The 14,705-nt window shown below is 46.8% G+C and overlaps 1 protein-coding gene across 16 annotated transcripts in view; it reads right to left on the bottom strand.

Annotated features, from left to right (window-relative positions):
* The window catches only part of GREB1L (GREB1 like retinoic acid receptor coactivator), a 282,480-nt gene that overhangs the window by 16,977 nt on the left and 250,798 nt on the right, over window positions 1-14,705 (bottom strand). For all 16 annotated transcript variants that reach the window (XR_010110104.1, XM_063597209.1, XM_057300484.2 and 13 more), the window contains 7 exons: window positions 12,581-12,696; window positions 11,668-11,912; window positions 8,059-8,636; window positions 7,723-7,825; window positions 2,819-2,974; window positions 2,437-2,576; window positions 99-260 (listed from right to left, as the gene is read on the bottom strand). Coding sequence is in view for 15 of the 16 variants with exons in the window: in XM_063597209.1 (XP_063453279.1) it covers window positions 99-260; window positions 2,437-2,576; window positions 2,819-2,974; window positions 7,723-7,825; window positions 8,059-8,636; window positions 11,668-11,912; window positions 12,581-12,696 (1,500 nt within the window). In the remaining variant the exon portion in view is untranslated. The remainder of the gene's footprint in view (window positions 1-98; window positions 261-2,436; window positions 2,577-2,818; window positions 2,975-7,722; window positions 7,826-8,058; window positions 8,637-11,667; window positions 11,913-12,580; window positions 12,697-14,705) is intronic.

Raw genomic sequence — 14,705 nt, 5'->3', positions numbered from 1 at the left:
GGGAAAAAAACAGACCATAAAGGGAAATTAAAGCCTCTAGATTGAGGACGCTTAAAGAACTAGGTCTGGTGCCTGGCAGTCCAGATGCTCTCACCCACCTTGTCTGAAACCAGGGGCAGCCGCATGCTCTCCAGGTGCTTGCCCTGCTTGCTGAAGACAAAATGACTCTCTTTGGATTTGGGAATGATGAAATAGAGCTGAACCTCTTCTCCCAGCATAGAAGAAGAGAATGTGAAGGCATGAAGGGTGGAGTCAGACATCTACATTTGCAAAGAAGAAAGGGAGGGAACGTAAGTAAGCCCACAGTTCCCAAACTTCCAGGCCACTCCTTCAGGTTGTTATTAAGAGATGGAAACTAACATGAACTGGTAAGTGCCACCAGAGCAGGCTGTGAGCAGCCATGTCTAAAAGGTTGATAAGGCAAACACTTCATTTAGGAGCTGCCACTGACATGACAGCCCGCCGTCTTGCACCTGCATAGCCTCAGTGGGAGAAGTACTTGTTGCCTGGCACTGCATTCTGTGTGCTCTCAGAGCCACAGCTGCTTCATCCTGTGCAGAGGTCAGATATATCTGTGGGATGTCCTGCTCTGTATGCATTCCCAAAGGTCCCCTGTTAATCGGAGGGAAACACTTCTGCTCTATGCGGGTCAGATCAAATGAATATCAGCTTTCTAAATATCAGGTTTGACATTAAAATGCCTCTCCAGCCCCATCTTTCCAGGCTACAGTGGATGCTGAAGAGGTTCAATCATTTAGCCCAGAACTCTGGTTTCAGAAAAGAGACCATTTGACTCACTGAAGCCAAATATAAATCTAACCTACATTTAAAGTGCTGCAAAGTTCACGTTTTTTCAGTAACCTATCTCAGTGAATAATTATATAATAGGTCTTTTCACGCTTTTAATGTGGATAAGATTTGGCTTAATAAAAGGATACCATCAATTTTCATCAGCAACTAGAATCGAAGTAGGTTTCCCAATGGTTTTAACCAAAATACTATATTTCATAGAAAAATAACATTACACTTCTTCCCTTAATTCTAGTTTATTCTGCCTCAGAAATGTGGGAATATACTACTTAGTACTGTAGTCACACAGAAACTTTATGAATAGAGGATTTCTAATAAAGAGATTTTCTAAAAACCTATAATCTGTAGACCAGGGGACTTGGGTCTTCTATATTCTATAAAGCTTTTATGAGCTTATTTCAAAGCAGCCCACCAAAAGTTTTCAGTGACACCAAGAAAACAAATGGGATATAAAAGGTAACTCGTATTAGAAGGGCAGAATGATTCGATCAGTTTTTTAAAGTATATCCTTTTTAGTACTCATTTGTATTTCAGGATGAGATGTGGGAAAAGGGTGACGACCTGGCCCTGAAGAGCAGAAACAGGTTTAGGGGAGTCAGTATGGCCTACCAGAAGCAGGAGTTGTTTCTGTGTGTTCAGAGCCAAGTTATAAAAATAAAGATGAATTTGGGGAAGTAAGCTCTGGATATTACTATCATTTGTTGCCTTTCCATCTTTTGTGCTTAAAGATGCACTAGCCAAAAAGAAGCCACATACTAAGGGTTATTGGCCCATGTTCTTCATTCCTATGTCTCAGTTCTCACTGCATAAAACAAACTGACTCCACTGGCCAAGCCACCCCACGCAGGTGTGAGAATATGACTAGGTTGGTGCAAATCAAGTCTTGTTAGAATCACAGCTCAAAGGGCACACCCTGTGGATCTGAGATAATAGTGCCATTTTAGTCAGTGCTCCAAAGGGAAGAGGGGGAAACCCTTTTATCAAATATACTGTAATATATGGATTGCAAATAAACACCTCAGCTACTTCCTAACCTAAACATGACACGTGTAACCATTTGAAGAAGTAATTCAAGACACTAAAACTAAGCTGCCTCCTCTCCCTCCCACAATCCAAATAAACCCAACATTCATTTAATTATGGCTTCATGCATTGTGCTTTTTTTTTTTTTTTTTTTTTTTGAGACGGAGTCCCACTCTGTCACCCAGGCTGGAGTGCAGTGGCGTGGTCTCGGCTCACTGCAACCTTTACCTTCCAGGTTCAAGCATTTCTCCTGCCTCAGCCTCCTGAGTAGCTGGGATTACAGGCATGTGCCACCACACCCGGCTAATTTTTTGTATTTTTAGTAGAGACGGGGTTTCACCATGTTGGCCAGGATGATCACGAACTTCTGACCTCAGGTGATCCACCCGCCTCGGCCTCCCACAGTGCTGGGATTACAGGGTGAGCCACCGCGCCCAGCCTTCATGCATTTTTCTCACCAATGAGTGGCTCCTTCTTATGAGTAAACTATCCTTTACCAGAGGCCTGAAACTAGGGGCCTTATTTTTCATCCCTCCACCCCCCACCCTTACATACAAAATCCATACTGGGTGACAGAGGGCGAGGGCGAAGGTGGGATGGTACCTGGGAGGCAGAGGTGAAGTCCATGTACTGGCGGCACTGTTCACAGTGGTGAAAGGTGTTATAGGCTGCATATTTGGTCAGCATTATGGACACAGTTTCCCGTTTCCTGGGCTCTTCAACTTTGGATTCCTTTATCACTTCTGTGTATAAAGGGGCAAAAAGCCATCCCATGAGATAACATGTTTTCCCTATGCCTGGAAAGAAAAGTCCCCTTTTCCCCAAAATGACTTTTCCATGTATTCTGTAATTTATGCCCTAAGAAACAGTTATGAAAATTTAAAAAATGATGCGCATAAGAGCGAAAGAAAAGTGAGATGTAAGGCACCCTGAGTTAGTGTCCCCTTAACCCAGAGAGGAGGTGAACTTGGCTGATTGCACTGACCTTGTTTGACCCCTGCCAGCTTCTCAGTATACACCAGGCTCATCAAACTGTACTTGGGGTCATGCACACTGACATCAAAAGGCATTTTACTGAAGCTCTCGATGTCAGGCCAGGGCTCTGCCTCTGACTGGCTCACTTCACTGCTTTCACTGTGATCTAGGACAAGAAGGAAGTGTGCAGAGCAGGTGACTGGCCTCCCTCTTCCCCATGTGTCAGAGAGAATGGCTTTTATGGGACGTAGAGCCCAGATGGGTGGACAAAGGCATTTCTGAAAAATGAGCTCCCCTATCCCAGTAGAGGAGGCAGAATTGTTCACACCCATGCTGAGAGGAACATTTGCCCTCACTGGCCCCCAGCATTCGTCTCTGCAGACCCAATTCACAAACTCTGGCATCTGTAAGATAACCTAGTCTCCACCAGGCCAAATTTCCTTAAAAGTTTAATTTTGGATGATCTTATTTCTGTCTTGAGATTTTAACTGTGGGGTGTTAATATACTGACACCCAAGAGATTTTAGGATGCACTGAGCAAGATTCCCAATGTCTTCTGCACGTTACAGTCAGCTGGGAGCTGGTAAAAATTCCCACACTCAGGCCACACATCCCAGAAATAGTTCAGTCAGAATGTCTGACTGCCCAGGATCCAGTCATATTGTTTAAGGCGCCTCAGAGTGTTCCAATATGCAGTCACGGTTGAGAGCCAGTAGACCTGGGTGTGAATCCTGGCCCTACCCCTTACAGCATCACACCTTCAGGCACTGTACTTAACCCTGAGTCCCCAGATTATAGTAAGCATTAATGCAGCCTCAACCACCTGGGATCAAATGATCCTCCCACCTCAGCCTCCTGAGTAGCTGGGACTACAGGCACGTGCCACCATGCCCAGCTAACGTTTTTGTAGAAGCAGGGTCTTACTGTATTACCTAGGCTGGTCTTGAACTGCTGGGCTCAAGCAATCATCCTGCCTCAGCCTCCCAAAGTGCTGGAACCGCAGGTGTAAGCCACCATACCAGACCCTTTTCTTTTTGTTTTTGGAGACAGGGTCTCACTCTGTCACTCAGGCTAGAATGCAGTGACGCAATTTAAGCTCACTGCAACCTTGAACTCCTGGGCTCAAGGAATCCTTCCACTGCAGCTTCCTGAGTAGCTAGGATTGCAGGCGTGTACCATCACACCGGGCTAGAGTTTTAAAATTTTTGTGAGAGATGGGGTCTCCCTGCTGCTCAGGCTGATCTCAGACTTCTAGCCTCAAGCCATCTTCCCACCTTGGCCTCCCAAAGCACAGGGATTACAGGTGTGAGCCACCCTGCCCAGCCAGAGATGGTACATTTAAAGTGCCAAGACACGCTGGACATGGTGGCTCACACCTGTAATCTCAGCATTTTGGGAGGCCGAGGCAGGCAGATCATTTGAGGTCAGGAATTCGAGACCAGCCTGGCCAACCCTGTCTCTACCAAAAATACCAAAATTAGCTGGGTGTGGTGGCACATGCCTGTAGTCCCAGCTACTCAGGAGGCTAAGAATCACTTGAACCCCTGAGACGGAGGTTGCAGTGAGTTGAGATCATGCCACTGCACTCCAGCCTGTGTGACAGAGTAAGAGTCTATCTCAAAAAATAAATAAATAAATAAAATAAAGTGCCTAGACAGTCGCAGGCACACAGCTGGTGTCTAACAGATATTTTTTGTGATTGGCCAGGTGCAGTGGCTTACACCTGTAATCCCAGCATTTTAGGAGGCCGAGGTGGGTGGATCCCCTAAGGCTAGGAGTTCGAGACCAGTCTGGCCAAAGTGGTGAAACCCTGTCTTTACTAAAAATACAAAAAATTAGCTGGGTGTGGTGGTGTGTGCCTTTAATCCCAGCTACTTGGGAGGCTGAGGCAGGAGAATCGCCTGAACCTGGGAAGCAGAGGTTGCAGTGAGCCAAGATCGCACCACTGCACTCCAGCCTGGGTGACAGAGCAAGACTCCATCTCAAAAATAATAATAATAATGATAATAAAGTGCCAAGACAGTCGCAGGCACGCAGCTGGTGTCTAACATTATATTTTTTATTAGTGGCCAGGTGCAGTGGCTCACACCTGTAATCCCAGCACTTTGGGAGGCCGAGGTGGGTGGATCACATGAGGTCAGAGTTTGAGACCAGGCTGGCCAAGATGGTGAAACCTCACCTCTACTAAAAATACAAAAATTAGCTGGGCATGATGGCGTGAGCCTGTAATCCCAGCTACAGAGGAGGCTGAGGCAGGAGAACAGGAGGCAGAGGTTGCAGTGAGCCGAGATCGTACCACTGCACTCCAGCCTGGAAGACAGAAACTCCATCTTAAAATATATATATTTTTTATTATTAATAATAATAAAATGTACAAGATGAAAAAGTAGCTTAAGACAACTTTCAAAGGGAGAAAAGAAACTTTCCAAAAAATGCTAAAGATTGGAGGTACAGCTAATATCTTTTTAACACATATAATACATTTATTTTTATATCCCTGAACTAAAGTCTGCACTTTCAAGCCTAGTTTAGTTTTTAAAAAGGTGTCATTGTGCCTCTTGAGAGCACCGTTGCATTAACCTGCACTAAAATGAGGGAGAAGGGAGAAAGCCAAACTAACAGTGTTTCTTACTACCAAGGTCAAACAGGCTGTAGCAGACTCTCACAGCTCACCGGCACAGAGTAAGAGTCAAGATCACTGTAGCATGATCTGAGGAAAAAAATCAAAGGCATCACTCTGCTGTGGTGCCAGCGAGCCTGGCGGGAGAGCTGGCAGAAGGGCAGGCCTCGACTCCCGGTCTGCTTGGCTCTGGCTTTGCCCTTCTGGCTCAGCTCTTTCCGGGGGCCTTGGGGTGTTTTGAGGCCAACCTGGTGGGCCCGACGATCTAGTGCAGCTTAGCTGGGAAAAAAACAAGGAGATGTAGATGGGAAGATGAATTCGTGTGTGTGTCTAAAATCATGTATGTGAATTGATGAGAAATGGAAACAGGCCTGAAGCCATAAAAAAGTGGTTAAATATGGCTGATTTTACCTACTCTTGCTCGGCCCTAAACTAGTTTCTTGGGCTGGTCATGGAACAGGTTCAGCTATTTAGGTAAAACAAGTGAGGTGAGATCTCCAAGAGCTAATTTGGTAGACGATGCCAAGGGCTTTCCCTATTCCAGACTCATCTTTGAGAGGCTTGAGAGAAACTTCCACCTGGTTGCCTCTATTTCCTCCCCACAGTTCCCTGCCAGCACAGTCAAATTGGTGGGAGGTGTGAAGCCACAGTTTTGAGCCACACTATTCTTCTTCTTCTTCTTTTTTTTTGAGACAGAGTCTCGCTCTGTCGTCCAGGCTGGAGTGCAGTGGCGTGATCTCAACTCACTGCAAACTCCGCCTCCCGGGTTCAAACAATTCTGTGCCTCAGCCTCCCAAGTAGCTGGGATAACAGGCACCCGCCATCACCCCCGGCTAATTTTTGTATTTTTAGTAGAGACAGGGTTTCACCATGTTGGTCTCGAACTCCTGACCTCAGGTGATCCGCGCGCCTCGGCCTCCCAAAGTGCTGGGATTACAGGCGTGAGCTACTGCACCGTGCCAGTGCCGAGCCGAGCCACACTGCTCTTAGCGGCAGAGTGGAATCAACTCCCTGGTGCCAGCTGGGGAAGACAGCTGGAGTGGTCTTGGTGTGCCCACTGGCTTCCACAGCCCTATCAAGCACCTGCCCTTGTGTCTCAGTGCCGATGTTTTGTTCATAGTGCCAGCATTCAGTTCTACACATAGAAGTTTTCATCTCATTATAGTAATCCCGTGCCTTCACTCAGAGCCTATGGGTAAAATATAAGACATACTCTGACCAATCAACAAAGGACTAGTATCCAGAATACAAATATGCCCTGGATCCTGAAGCAGTTGAATACTACAACTCGAATTTTACAATAGTTAACCATCTAGGCAATTAATCTACCTAAAAAGCCTCTATAAAACACTTTTTTGCAGCCATAAAAAAGAATGAGTTCATGTCCTTTGCAGGCACATGGATGAAACTGGAAGCCATCATTCTCAGCAAACTAACACAGGAACAGAAAACCAAACACAGCATGTTCTCACTCACAGGTGGGAGTTGAACAATGAGAACACATGGACACAGGATGGGTGAGGGGCAAGAGAAGGGAGAGTATTAGGACAAATACCTAATGCATGCAGGGCTTAAAACATAGATGACGGGTTGGTAGGTGCAGCAAACCACCATGGCACACGTATACAGCTGTGTAACAAACCTGCATGTTCAGCACATGTATCCCAGAACTTAAATTAAAAAAAAAAAAAAAAAAAAACCCAAAAACCAAAACGCCTTTTTGCCCAGCACCTCGCGGGACATTGTAAAGAGGCTAAAAGTAGAATACACCATCCCTGACCTCAATGAGCTAAAAAAGGCTACAGTTTACTCAGAACTATTTGCCGGGCACATTCTTTTTTTTCATTTCTTTCTTTCTTTCTTTTTTTTTGAGACAAAGTCTCACTCCATCACCTAGGATGGAGTATAGTGACGCGATCTTGGCTCACTGCAACCCGCCTCCTGGGTTCAAGTGATTCTCCTGCCTCAGCCTCCTGAGTAGCTGGAATTATAGGTGTGCACCACCATGCTTGGCTAATTTTTATATTTTCAGTAGAGATGGGGTTTCACCATATTGCCCAGGCTGGTCTTGAACTCCCCATCTCAGGTGATCCGCCCGCCTCGACCTCCCAAAGTGCTGAGATTACACGCGTGAGCCGCCATGCCTGGCCTTGGGCACATTATCTTTAGCCTCCCAATAACTCTGCAGGTTAGGTACTGTAGAAATCCCAGAAGCCAAAAGCAAGTTCCCGGGATTTGCAGTTCAATGTCTTTGTCTCTTGCCCCTCTGCCCACTCCCTGGGCTCAGCACTCACCGGTGTTGATCTCCTCCTCATCATACACGTCCACCTCCAGGAGCCTGATGAGCATGCGGAAGAGGATCCTGAGGAACTGTAAATAGGAGCCCGTCTTTCCCACCTAATGGAAAGATTTTTAATTGGGGAGGAGTGGAGGCGGGAAAGAGAGGGGAGGAAAAGAGAAAAGAGATTTCACACCTTGGCTCTGCAGTGTCTCCTGCCTGAGAGGCCTGAATGAGGTCCTCACTGCTCTGTCACACCTGCTCCACCCCCAAGAGGTTTTCTGGCTTCTACTTCTTGAGGAAGACGCGCCAACCCCAGCCTAAGAAACGGCCCCAGCTGGCTTGGCCCTACCTGTGGGGGCCCTGTCAGCAGGAGCCGCCGGGGGTGGAAGTTTCGGGTGCCAGAGGCCGGGTCCAGCTGGTTGCTATAGTCAGCGTGGTGCTGCCGGGCCAAGGTCCACTGCCTGTAGTAGAGGGACTGCTCCTCACTGCTCATGTCCTTGTTCAGGAGCGGCCGCAGGGAGCTCACCCAGGCCACGTCGGCGTGGGGCAGCAGGGAGGAGGAGGATGGCAGCTTGCCACTCTTCTGGGAGCCCAGGAGGCTGTAGGCCGCTTTGGATAGGATCACCACTGGTGGCAGGGCTGCATGTGGGCCCCGGCAGCCTCTGATGGGCTGTCCCGGCCATGGGAGGGTCCTGGGTCCTGAGGATGACGATGACGGCTTGGAGGTGGTGCTGCTTGCCATCTGGGGGCCCAGGGAGTCACACTCCTGCTTCAGAGTCTCCCCGGCTCCGGCTCCAGCTGAGCTGGCGGAGACCCCTTCATCCAGCCCCAAGCTGGTGGCTGGGCTCTGAAAGCTGGGGGTCAGGGACTGCTTCTGGGACTTGTCAGCTGTGCTGGAAGAGCTCACTCCATTCTCCATGATGGAACCTGTGAGAGAACAGACAGAACCCACCCCACAGCAGCCCTGTTACTGATCTAGGGTGTGGAAGCAGACAAAGGCCAGGAAAGCAGTGGACACTGGACTCGGCTCCGCGGCTGCAGACCCTGAGCAAGAAATCTTGTCTTTGCCGCTCTCCACACTGCTCCGTGTTGCTTCCTTGCCCTGGCTTCTCAGTGGGTTTGGCCAATGGCAGCCACCAGCAGGAGATGGGGTGCTTCTTCTGTGGCTTCCCCCTGCATGGTCTTCAGGTGTGAACCACCTTTCTCTACTGTGGGCTGCGGCTCAGGTCTGGAGAGGTGCTCCCACCCCTCCCTGTGTCAGGCCCATGGTGGCCAGGGCTCCCTGGGGTTAACCACCCCCCAGCACAGCACACCTCTTGCTCCTTTTCCAAGTTCTGTTCACATCTTAGTAAACAGTCCCTCTACTAAACGCTCCTCAAATGACCTGGTTTGGGTCTGCCCTCTGATTCCTCCCAGGACCCCACCCAAAACAGGCTCCACATTCAAGTCCTGTCCTGGCAGCACTGGCTTCCTTCTAGGGGCTGAGGGCCTCATGCCTCTGGCTTCAGATCAGCTCCCCGGACTGCAACCCCTTCCATGGACTCCGAAGCTAGCGTGGGGGGTACCCTGTGCGAAGTGGGACATAGGCGTATGCGACTCCAAGGCCGGTAGCTTTTCCCTAAAGTAGCCTCACACATTTGACCAGTTCCTTTCAAGTGTGTTTGTCCTCCTAATAGACCAGCCACTCTTTGGTTTAAAGACAAACCAAAAGCTCAACTAAAGGCCCTCTCTGAGCTTGGCTTGTTGCTGCCCAGACAGGGAGGTCGAATCCCAACCTTGGGAGATCCTGAATGAACAGCCATCAACAAGACATGATTAAAACCCGCCCCTTCACTTGCTCAGCTGCCTGTGTCTCTCTGCCTTGGGGGAGAGCTTGCCTTCTCCCCGCAGCACTGTGCATTCTGGGCAGTGAACCTCCCCGTCACCCTCTGAGTCAGCCATGGCTGGGGTCCCTGTGCTCCGTGTCATGAGCATGGCCTGTAGGGAGGGACACAGTAGCCAAGGGCAAACCACCTTTGTGAGTTCAGCAGAGCAAGGCCAGGGAAGCGCTCACTTTGTCGGGCAGCTCAAGTGAGGGAGAGGAAGGAGTGGGACGGAAGAACCACAGGAAGGAAGACAGGCTGTGCTCCTCCTCCTCATGCTGGTATCCAAAAGCTTCCAGGTGTTATCCCCCACCCCCCTTCTGTGAACCTTTACTATCCTTCAAACCCCTTGACTCTATTCTGAAACTGCTCTCAGAGAGAAAATTGGGGAGCCTGTTGCGATGGGGTTGAGGCAGGCAGAGTGGTCCACACGGTCAGCCCTAACCCCTGGCTGGGGGAGCAGGGCAGCTCCAGCAACTCCAGGCTGAGGGTCACTATCAACAGCAAACCCCACAGACCCCTCCTCTTCTGTTCCTGCCCAGAGCCATCCAGCAGCTGCTGCCAGAATGGACAGGAAGACCAGTGCTGCTTTTGGACAAAATTATGGTGTGTTTGCATGTATGTGTCAGAGTGATGGAAGGATCTCAATGATAGCTCAAAAAAAGGGTGAGAGGCTGGGCGCAGTGGCTCACGTCTGTAATCCCAGCACTTTGGGAGGCTGAGGCGGGTGGATCACCTGAGGTCAGGGGATCGAGACCAGCCTGGCCAACATGGTGAAACCTCATCTCTACTAAAAATACAAAAGTTAGCTTGGTGCGGTGGCGGGTGCCTGTAATCCCAGCTACTCAGGAGGCTGAGGCAGGAGAATCGCTTGAACCCGGGAGCTGGAGGTTGCAGTGAGCTGAGATCGTGCCACTGCACTCTAGCCTGGGGGACAAGAGCGAAACTCCATCTCCAAAAAAAAAAAAAAAAAAAAGGGGGGGGTGGTGAGGGGAGAAGGAGGGGCATGTGACCCAACATTAAGAGTGATTACCTCTGGAAGTGGGAGTGTGTTTCATTTTTAATCTCAGAATTCTCTGTACTTTGTTACATTCTCCATGTTTTCTTTCTTCTTTCTTTTTTTTCCCTCTCTCTTTCTTTTTTTTTGAGACAGAGTTTTCCTCTTGTCACCCAGAATGGAGTGCAGTGGTGCGATCTTGGCTCACTGCAACCTCCACCTCCTGGGTTCAAGTGATTCTCCTGCCTCAGCCTCCAGGGTAGCTGGGACTACAGGCGCCCGCCACCACGCCCAGCTAATTGTTTGTATTTTTAGTAGAGATGAGGTTTCACCATGTTGGCCAGGCTGGTCTCGAACTCCTGACCTCAGGTGATCCACCTGCCTCGGCCTCCCAAAGTGCTAGGATTACGGGACCACTGCACCCGGCCGACATTTCCCATGCTTTCTGCATTAAGCTTTATTACTTTCATAATCAGAAAAAATGGAAAGAGTGCTGCATTTGCTATAATACAATTTATCAGAAGAAAATTCATGCCAGGCACTGCCATAGACCTGCAGTAATGCTGCAAGACAGAGGCCGGCAGGCTGCAGGGTGGGCCTTCACCATTGACAGTGGCCCCAGAGGAGCCCTCAGCATACAATGCTTGCTGTTAACTGTTTAGAAAAGCCATTCATTCATTCATTCATTCTAGGAAACATTTTGTGCCAGGTACTAAGCCATTTAGCACAAACATACAGCTTCAGGACCTGGAAGAAAAACAGGGCCTTTGTGCAAATATGAGATGCATAATAACCATGAGAAGATTAAGGGTAGAAAAGACTAGGGAAAATGGTACAGGCTAGGGTTGATAAAATTGTTTTTAGCCTATTACCAAGCTCTTCCTTAAATGTTTACCCAGAAAAGTATTTTGTGGCTGTTCAACAGTCATGTTTTCCAAGCATCTCCCACCTGGAGCTGGGTCTGGAGAGGATGCCAGTCCCTGAAGGCTCCTCTGAAGGCCGTTGGGGTGTCAGTAAATAAATGCCTCTGCCTTCCAAGTTCCTACACACCTCCTGACTCATGTCTCTCACTCCATGAAAGAGAAAAGAAAGTACTGACCCGAGGTCCCTGTGACAGCGCTGCTGTTGCTCTGGGGCCGCTCCAGGTCGATGAGCAGCTCATCGGAGTCATTCTCACTGACAGCAGCTCTCTCCTGCTCCTTCCCGCTGAGGTCCAGGGCAACAGTGGGTCCCCGGATGACCTCTTTTGAGACATAGCAGCATGCCAGACCCACCTCCTGCTCCAAGGCCGTGCGAGTTAAATAGCTTGAGTCAATTAACCGGAGGTCACAGTACTTCAAAGACCTGAACAAAAGTAATTGTGTTGTTGGTGAGTCTATCTGGCCAGGCACGCAGTGTGTATGTGTGCCTGGTGATCTGGATGCAACACACAGCAGTTAAAATCATAGGTTTCAGTGCCAGGTGAGCCTTGACTGAAACCTCAGCTCTGCCACCTCCCAGCTGTTATGACCTTCACTTCTTTGTGCTTCATTTTCTTCTAATATAAAAAGAGTGGATAGTGTCGGGCTCATATGGTTGTTTTAAGGACTGAATACATGTAAGGCATTTAGGGCACTGCCTGACACGCACAGTAAGCATTCAACTAATGCTTTTATTGTTGTTGTTGTTGTTGCCCTCCAGTCTATGGAGTCTAGATCCTTGAGGGGTGCAGGAATAGCAGATTAATAAAGACAAAGCACTTTATAAAAAAAAAATCCTGCTTTTCCTCCCTGCCTCTCTGACATTTCTCAAATGTGGCTATCGCCCATTCCCAAAATTGCTGGGTGTTCTCTGGAAAGCTAAAAAAAAGAATAAAAGAAGGTTGTATGGCTGTATTTCTTGTATCCCTGCATTAAACAATCCTCTTCTCATTACCTGCCAAACAAAGGAAATGACTGGGCCATCAGCCAAGTTTTAATCATCAGTTCAGCTGGGCAACTGATGAAAAATGGAATTAATTATTGAAACTGTACCTGGGAAAGGTTTCTCCAAGAGGATCTTTGCCAGTTAATATCACAATACAAGGTAGACCGTCTAAATCTTGGTATGTCCGAGGGATCCACTCTTCTGGTTCATTTCCTCTCCAACTCTATAGAAAGAGACCCGTATGTTAAAATTAAAACTCTCATTTAAGTTTCCACCTTTTTTACAGGCTTCTGAGTCCAGATTTTAGACACACTGTGCTTTCAAATTACTCCACTAAGTGTTTACATATGTGTATGTATGTATATTTTAACTGCTACTACATCGCATATACAAGGCACTTCTGAAGGAACGAGGGCTGTAGTTTATCTCAGTAGGATAAAACGGAGATGCTGGTACACCTCAGACATTAGTAACACAAGCCAAAAACACATACAATGTGAAATATCCCATTAGTGATGGAAACCTTACAGAAATCCTGGCTAAACTACCTGAATCCAGGCACTTAAATATACTTTCTTCACACATTGGAGAAATTCTTGGGATTGGAAGACTGAAAAAGAGTTTCAGTTGTGAATGACTCAAAAAAGAATCTCAGAATTCCATTAAAACAGACATTTCACCAAGAAAATAATGAAAACATTGAACCACTCTTGATAGTTATTTTCCCTCCTTCTTGCTTTACTGACTTTTAAAATAACTAACAAGCAATTATTGGCTTAGGGCCTTGAAAGAATCTCTCTCAAGAAGGCTAAAAATATAACCAGACCTGGATTGAGAAAAAAACAACAAAACGAAACTGCCCCTCATTTGGAGGGGTAATGTAATTGGCTTATGGTTTCTCAAAGAACCTATTATCAATTTTTCATATAAACACACATATACATAGACATACATATCTTTAATAAATGGAACACCAATCTTGAAAACATGAACATATCAATGAAAAGTAATCCCGCCAATTTGAAAAATATTCAAAAGTAAAATGATCTTACAGATGTGTCTATTTTAGAACAGAAAGAAAAATAACCATCTCTTAAGTAGATAAGGTGGTTTCTACTGCTTTTCATTAAGTGTGTAGCATGTACCTATACTTTTTACTACCTTTCTAGCAGGAGTTATTATAAGCAATGAACTGACATTTCTGATAACGTTTTAGGGGAACAGACTAAGAAGCAAGGTGTTAAGTAATACATACAATTTTTTTTTTTTTTTAGACGGAGTCTTGCTCTGTTGCCCAGGCTGGAGTGCCGTGGACAGGTGTGAGCTACCATACCTGGCCAGTAATGCATACAATTTTGTTTTAAAATAGACTGGTACTTCCTTTGCTAAGCACAAAATAGGATAAAAAGAAAGTCACCAAGCAAAAGACAATAGGGTTTGATTGGTGATTTGCTGATGCCTAGAAAAGGCTCAATAAAGAAAAGGCTCAATAAAGAAAAGCCAGTCTTTAGAAATAAACATTCCCACAATCACTTCAAATAAAATTTCTATAATTTGTAAAACTGGAAGAAGCTTAACCATTCTTAGGCTTTTACTTGTTGTCCAATCTTTTATTATATATGTGCATACTAAGGGGAAATAGGGAATCTACGTAACTGTTCACAAGTTTCACAGACTTTCCGTGTTTTAGAAAAATCAATGTGTCAAAAAGATTTTTTTAATGCTAGAAGAAAAATTCTCTGTAAAAATTTAATTTTCCATACCATTTCATGTCAGGGGGAACCATAACATTGTCTCATTTAAAGCAAACCATTCTGGAATAGAAATCACTTTACTGATCACATTCACACTGGACGCATGGTATCCCTGACACTGGGTTTCTCCCTGAATGTGTTTTATCTCCCAGAACTGTCTCTATATAGGTCATAGCTTTACCAGGAAGAGGTCAGGTTATATTGATGGAATAAGAGTTAAAATGTTTTACTGTATGAGGACTTTTTTTTTTTTTTTTTTTTTTGAGACAGGGTCTCACTCTGTCACCCAGGCTGGAGTACAGTGGTGCAATCTTGGCTCATGGCGACCTCCACCTCCCGGGTTCAAGCGAATCTCCTGCCTCAGCCTCCTGAGTAGCTGCGATTACAGGCACCCACCACCACACCTGGCTAATTTTTGTATTTTTAGTAGAGATGGGGTTTCGCCATGTTGGCCAGGCTGGTCTTGAACTCCTGACCT

This window comes from Pan paniscus, chromosome 17 (assembly GCF_029289425.2).
Source record: "Pan paniscus chromosome 17, NHGRI_mPanPan1-v2.0_pri, whole genome shotgun sequence".
In the NCBI taxonomy this organism is placed as follows: Eukaryota; Metazoa; Chordata; class Mammalia; order Primates; family Hominidae; genus Pan; species Pan paniscus.
Note: the sequence above shows the minus strand (reverse complement) of the source record. Positions and strands in the feature narration are given on the sequence as shown.